The 7046-nt window shown below is 45.6% G+C and overlaps 2 protein-coding genes across 2 annotated transcripts; one reads left to right on the top strand and one right to left on the bottom strand.

Moving 5' to 3' along the window:
- Positions 1–745: 745 nt before the first annotated feature.
- On the top strand, positions 746–2547 carry LOC119300964. The gene has a single exon (XM_037577866.1). The coding sequence runs from the start codon at positions 957–959 to the stop codon at positions 1857–1859; it is 903 nt and encodes a 300-aa protein (XP_037433763.1). The 5' UTR covers positions 746–956; the 3' UTR covers positions 1860–2547.
- Positions 2548–4292: 1745 nt separating this feature from the next.
- On the bottom strand, positions 4293–5809 carry LOC119300963 (biogenesis of lysosome-related organelles complex 1 subunit 1-like). Its single transcript, XM_037577865.1, has 3 exons — positions 5563–5809; positions 5263–5468; positions 4293–4586 (listed from the first exon to the last, which is right to left on the bottom strand). The coding sequence occupies exons 1-3, from the start codon at positions 5768–5770 to the stop codon at positions 4497–4499; spliced, it is 504 nt and encodes a 167-aa protein (XP_037433762.1). The 5' UTR covers positions 5771–5809; the 3' UTR covers positions 4293–4496.
- Between the last annotated feature and the right edge of the window lie 1237 nt (positions 5810–7046).

Raw genomic sequence — 7046 nt, 5'->3', positions numbered from 1 at the left:
ATGGATAGATTATTATCTCATGTGATCGTGGAGACGGATTGTCGGTCCATTTATACTATGTGGACTCAAGGAGATGACAGGTCTGTAGGAGGCCAAGTTTTTAGAAAGATGCGTACTTATCTCTCATCCTTTCAGGGATTTGATCTAGTTTTTGTGCATTGGGAGGCCAACTCTGTGGCTCACCAATGTGCTAGGCATTCGCTCTCTTTACACAACTCTTGTATTATGGACGTAATCCCTGATTTCCTGATTGAGCATGTTCAATCAGAGATGATCCACTTGAATGAATAAATACGATGCAGTGGTTCTAAAAAAAAAAGAACAATACTCCCTCCGGTCCTTTTTAGTTCGCATATAAGATTTGTCTAAAGTCAAGACTCATGAACTTTGACCAACTTTATAAGAAAAAATATCAACATTCACAACGTGAAATCAATATTAGTAGATGCGTCATGACTTAAATTTTCATAACATATAACTTTGGCATAATAGATGCTAATATTTTTTATATAAATATGGTCAAGCTTTATGAAGTTTGACTTCAGTCAATTCTTATATGCAGAGTAAAAAGGATTGGAGGGAGTACAAACTAAGATTGATTTTTGTACCACCGAATTTCCCTAAAGCAAAATTGGCAATAAATTTTCTTTCTGTGTTGCACATCCTATTTTCTTTCCGTGTTCGGCGTCCAGGTTTTTAACTGAAGAAATCCTATTTGTGGACTGAGAAACTGAAGACGTTCCATTTGTTCTTCAGTTAAAAACGAATGAGCGCGTGAGATTGCCACGGCCGAGCTTGAGTTGGATCCCAGTTCAATTCAGCCGGCGACAGTCCCAATCCGAGTTCGGCAAATTAGGAGCTCTCCGCTGAATAAATGGGCAGCGGCGGTGGGAGCAGCAGCTCCAATTCGATCTGCTCGCCCACCTTCCCGATCTCCAGACCTAGACACGCCATCGATGGCGGCGAAGGTGCTCCAGCTCCGTAGCGCCGACGGCAAGGTGCTCGTCGCTCCGGCGTGGGACTATCGCCCGACCGCCGCCCAAGCCCTCCCGCTGGAGATGCGGGTGCCCTCGCGCGCCCTCGAGAGGGTGCTCCAGTACTGGACCAAGCACAGCCTGGCCAAGGCCACCGGTGAGTCCCGGGAGTCCCTCGCCCGCTGGGACGCCAACTTCCAGCGCCGTCTCGAGGAAGACGGCCTCGCCAAGGAGGCCGCCGCAGCCGCCCAAGAACTCCGCCGCTACGGCGTCCACCATGGAGGGCGTCCCCGTCGCCACGCCACCACAGGCGCATCTGATGTCGCTGCTCCAGCCACCGCCACCCGTGCTGATCCCGTCCGTGCCTGGTGCCAACTCGTTCACCACCTCAAGGGTGTCAACCACGGAGAACCTAGCCCGGCGCCGACGGCGTCCATCGCTTTCCATGCCTCCGATATCGCCGTGGCCGCGCGCCCTGGGCCTGCCACCACCTTGCCGGCCGCTCCTGGTACTGAACCCGTTGGTGTCCGGTGCGCCATCCGTGCCCTTGGACGCCAGATGGCTGAAGACGAGGAGTCTGCTTGCCACCACCGCAAGCGCCCGACTTCCAAGGCTGCCAATGCTGCAGCGCCCGTGAAGAAGGTCTCTTGCCCCGTCGCTTCCAAGGCTTGCTCCTTCGTCGGCTCTACACCACTGCCTGCCCCTGCCACTGCTGTGAAGAAGATGACTCCAGCAGTTTCGACTTTGCGTGCAAGAAGGGGGATGGGGGAGCTCAGCTGCAAGGTTCCGAAGCAAAACCAATCGCCATTGTCTGTCACTGCTGTTGCAGCACCAAGGAAGCAACCAATTCCTTGCTTGAGTCCAGTGGTATTACGCCCTTGCTAGTCTTTTACTTTCCTAAACCATTCACACATGAGTTTCATTTAATCTTTGCATCTCTAGGTTCTGCACTTAATCACCAAGATTTCTAGTGTTCTTTGAATCCCTTTCAGTCATTAGTAATTTTACAAAAGTGTCAGCACAGTCTCCATCTAGCTAGGCAGCAAAAACCTTGTTAAAATGTGTACGACATAGTTACACTACATCCACACCTGGTCCTAAGTTAAGGGTTTAAGTAAATAAAGGACATTTTTAATAATCAAAGTGAAGCAGATGAGCCTAAAAAGGAAACTCATGTACTGCAATTCCGGCACGAGACAGAGCGTAAAACGCACTCGCTGCAAAATGCAAAACGCCCGTTTGCTACCCGGCTTGTAGCAGGAAAAAGGAGTAGAATTGAACTTTGTCGATACACACAGTAATCTTGTGAGCTGCCTAGTGTTTGGAGACTGTGCTGACTCTCTTGTAAACTTAATCTTGGCTGAATTGGAATCTTAGGCATTGGCGTCTTGGCGAGTTAAAGTTGCAGTTTCTGACGAGTAACATTGGTTAGTGAACTCTTGTGTGTGTGCGGGTGAAGCTTTGAGCTAAGCAGGTCCTCAATGTACCGACTATCAAGTCCTTGATGTGCAGACTACCAAGTCATACTGTAATCAGTTTCAGATATGTATGAATGAAAAATTGTTGGCCTGAATTTGTGCAAAGCATTTGAGTAACTTTCTGTATATATGTTTGTTGTATGCATCTATGACTTCTTAAATCATTGTGGTGCTCTAGTCAGAAAAGTGTGCAGTTGTGCTCTGCTAGGCAAGTCCAACGCAGAGGTTCTGATACTGCTGGAAGTGAAACCACCGACTTGTGCAATTTCAAGTAGAAAATAAACATCTAACTTGATCTGCACGGCATAAAGTACAATCTTTGCAAGATCATATAATTCATGAGATGGAACTTACAAGGTCTAAATGGACACCAAATCGAAGCGACACATACAAAATTTGTCCAACTAACCTGATGGAAAAGTGTGTCCATTTTAAGGTCCAATTTCAAGGCATTGCTTGGAATCGCTGGATCTGATTGGTCAATTTTAAGGTTGATCAAAATTCACTCTGTACTTGTGAAAATATGATGCAACTGATGGTATGTCACATGATAAACCAATTTAGACTGTCAATTCACTCCCCCAACATATCCTATCATCAGCAAGATCCTATGTAAATGTCATCCAGCAGTCCATTGTTTATCTACAATTCAGAGAACAAGGCGGTTTACTACGTTGTTGATCTCATTATCATTTGCCGTCTCCTTGCTCACCAAAAGACAATTCCCTGCTACTCTTGCATGGGTAATGTACATGGTGAAGCTTCTCCCATCGCTAGCTCTGCTGCATTTTTCTGCGATGGTGAAACATAAGACCGCGGTCTCAAGATCTTTCTGAACTTCTTTCAGGTCTCCAAAAAAATCGTTCTGAACTCTGACGTGCAGTTGTTTTTATTCCATCAAAATCTGCCTACTCTTGCTTCAAAATCTGCTCCGATAGCAACTGTTGAGATTGTGATCATGACAGGATGTTTAGTAGACTAGCAGTATAGCTTTCGTAGTTCCCGGACATTACTGTCAAGGCGCGATCCACCTGCATCACCGGTGGCCCTGGCCAGGATCGCTGTTCTATGCGCCGCCGATGACACACTTGCCGCGTCTATGGCAGCTGCAGACGATGAGGACACTGTAGATCAAACTGAGGCCTAACAGGGCGATGTAGCTCTATGAGAGGATGACCGACGAAACATGGAAGACAAAGCAGGGTCGATGCGGAACATGTATATCACTCAAATGACTACATTCCTTTGTGTTGCATTTTCACTTGAGTCGGGAGAAAATTTCAGAAAGCACGCTAAGGTTCACAAATCGTCCACAGACCATCGTATGTATAGCACCTTCCTGAAGTAGCAGCAGAAATCAAATATTTATGTGTTCCCATTCTTCACCATAAGTCCCAAGGGTTTGTACGATTCAGACAAACCAGTACTTGAGCATGGCCTCGAGTCCGGGCCGCTGTGATTCCCATGCAGTTGCGGCTTGCTATATACTCAATCCTGTGCTATATACTGTAGCACAAGCAACCCTCAATCCTGTGCTATATATGTTGTGCCTTGTGTGTGCACGCTCCCCAATGCCAAGCTTACAATAATTTATTACTCTCGGTGAGCATCAAGGCCCTTGTCTGATTTCTTATGGGATTCGTACCTTCTATTTACACTTAATCAGAAAATTTATGGACGAAATCCCAGCAATTGATATCTTTCAGAATATATGTATATCATCAATATTCGAGAACTCGAGAATGCAAGGTAGCATTCCAGTACAAAAGTTGGTAGAGTTGGTTTTCTGAATGTGTACAAACACACCAGTTAATTGATTCTATACCAGAGAGATCACGACTGGAAAAAAAATCCAACGAAGAAGAGAACAGAGCGAACACTTTGTAGCATCATAGTGACTGAGAAATATTACAGATGGTACATTGATACCTTTACAGTCACAACCTATGATCTTCATCCAGTTTTCGGTCACGAAATTTCCTATATATATTAAAAAAAAGGAAGAAACGCTCAATAGCATCATAGTTGCAGGCGCTGGACAAAATCATGACCGATGAATGTTACGAATGGCTGCATTTATACTTTTACAGTCAAAATCCATGATCTTCATCCAGTTTTCAAAGTCTCCAATTTCCTATAAAAACAATCATGAATGGACGTTTTAGAAATACCGAGTGCTCATAGCTGCGAAAGGAATTATGGGTTTGTTCAGCACTGCACCCTTCGATTCATTTGGTATCTAGTTATCATCTCGAGCCTAGTGTTATCCACTGATGAAAATTTTGGGGCAAAAGAGCCAACCAGATAAAAAGAACCTATTTATGGCATTTCACCTTTCTAGATTCGTGCACTAATCAGTTTAAGGGTAGGATTTGGATTTAGTGCAGGCAAAGGTTATGTAAGGAAAACATTACGAGATACTCCCTCTGATCCAAATTAATTTTGTTTAATTTGGATCGGAGGGAGTATCAGCTACATTAAATTTATGTCTATTAGAATCTGCTGAAGAACTGACGCAACGAATATCATGGGTAATGTCAAACAAAAGAATCATCGGCTCAAAACAGAAAAGAATCATACATAGGATTATAAAACATACCATGGCAAATCCATTTTGCGAATAATAATAGTGTTACAACGGATATCATGGGTAATGAGAAACAAAACAATTGTGCATAAGAATACTACTAAAACATTGTGAATTAGGCAAATCTATTTCGTAACAATAATAATACGTAATAATAATGTCAAAACCTGCGTATTAAACAAGAACACGAGAGAGATGGAGGGCAGCAGCAGAGCGCACACACCTTGAGGACCGAGTTGACCGCGTTGGTGGCGGCGAGCCACTGGTCGCTCTGCTTCCTGTACCGCGCGATGGTCCCGAGCAGCGCGCGGGCCTCGAGCTCGATGCGCTTCTCGTTGACGAAGAGCTCCTGCACCCCGCCGTCGACGGCCTCCACGAGATGACCGGCGACACGCGCCGCGCTCCGCAGGGCGTCCTTCTTCGCCCTCTCTGCGGCGCGTTGGGTGTGAGATAATTTAGCAAGAGAAGATTGGATTTGCTTGGCGGATTAGGAATTTTGAGTAGATCGTTGGTTGATCGTTACCGGTTTGTTGGCGCTGGCGGAGGGATTGGTGGTGGTGTTGCTGCATGATGTGGAGGAGCGCCGATTCCAGCTGCCCACCCGCCGCCGGCCCCGCCGCCGGCCCCGCCGCTGCTTTGGCTCCTTCCATCTTCTCCGATCTGAGCACTCTTTTTTTTCCTTTTCTTTTTTGAGACAACGGTCTGAGCTCTCGTCTTCCTCGTCCTGTCATCCGCCTGTACTCTCGGGCTCTCGGCCAGTTTGTTCTTTGCTACGGGCTACGGCCCATGTAACTATTTTTTGCGTTGGAATTTGGTTGTCTTTATATTCAACAAAAGCGCACCTGGCACAGTCCGCCATGAGGCTACCAACCAGGAATGGAGGTACGTTATGTGTCTAAGTCTCGGTCACTTGCAGCAAACAGGCTCGCTTAGCGCAAAGATAAGCCGGAAGATTAGAAAATCTAAAAACATGTTGAATACTAAAAGAGTTAAAACTAACAGACAGCCCGTCGACCTCCGGTAGCAGAGAAATCATTGTCTGAATGTGGTTAAATACTGAATGAAATAAACGCGGTATAAAATATGATGATCCAAATTAATTGATGCAGCCTCTATACAATGTTGAGAGATCCGAATTAATCGACGCATCCTCTATACAATGTAAAATGAGCATTCTATAGATGTTGTATCAGTCAATTCGGATAGCAGGGGATATAAAATTTACGGAAATGTTAGCTGGTGAACGTTCCCCAAGAGCCAAGAGCCAGTGAACCACGATCGAACCGTAGGTCACTTTTGCACGAATCTTAAAGCTTTGCCAGGTGCCATGTTAGTTTGTCCGAACAGTTCGATGGGAACGTGGTTTGGAGCGAACTCCCTCGTCACCCACCACCCGCACAACACGCTATCTCTCTCAAATGGCAGAGAACAAGAGGAAATCATCTCAAATAAATTGCAGCGGATAACTAGCTTGGTTTACAAGGACGCAACCCAAAGTCCCAAACCATGAAACTTGTGAACCTAGGTAGAATCACAAGAGAGAACCACAAGGATCCTATATGAATTGAGAACAGGCCCTCCAATCCACACACACGAGATAACACTCAACGATACTAGTGCTCACAGCACACCACAACCTCACCGGCTGTCTACAAACATAAACTCAGAAATTTCATCCCCCTTCACATGGAACAGCTGGGGAGTACTTATACTTGAAGCACCTACTAGTTGGGTGTGAAAACAACTCAAAATGAAGGGTAAATTCGTGAGCCCCAAGCTGCAGCAGGACCAAACTTGTTGAGCCTCGCGCTATAATTAATTTCTGGACAACTTGCATAGAAACTTACATAACTTTTCACTCAAGACCTCAAATGATGCATTTTTTTAATGAAAGATGACTTCAAAGACCGGATCCGGCTTGCCTGCTCCCTTCCCATGCTCCCATCCGTGCTCCCACTCCATCCTACGGCTGCCTTTTTCTCTTTTTTCTTTCTAATCTAATTATCT

This window comes from Triticum dicoccoides, chromosome 5A (assembly GCF_002162155.2).
Source record: "Triticum dicoccoides isolate Atlit2015 ecotype Zavitan chromosome 5A, WEW_v2.0, whole genome shotgun sequence".
NCBI classification, from domain to species: Eukaryota; Viridiplantae; Streptophyta; class Magnoliopsida; order Poales; family Poaceae; genus Triticum; species Triticum dicoccoides.
This window is presented reverse-complemented; position numbering and strand designations above follow the sequence as displayed.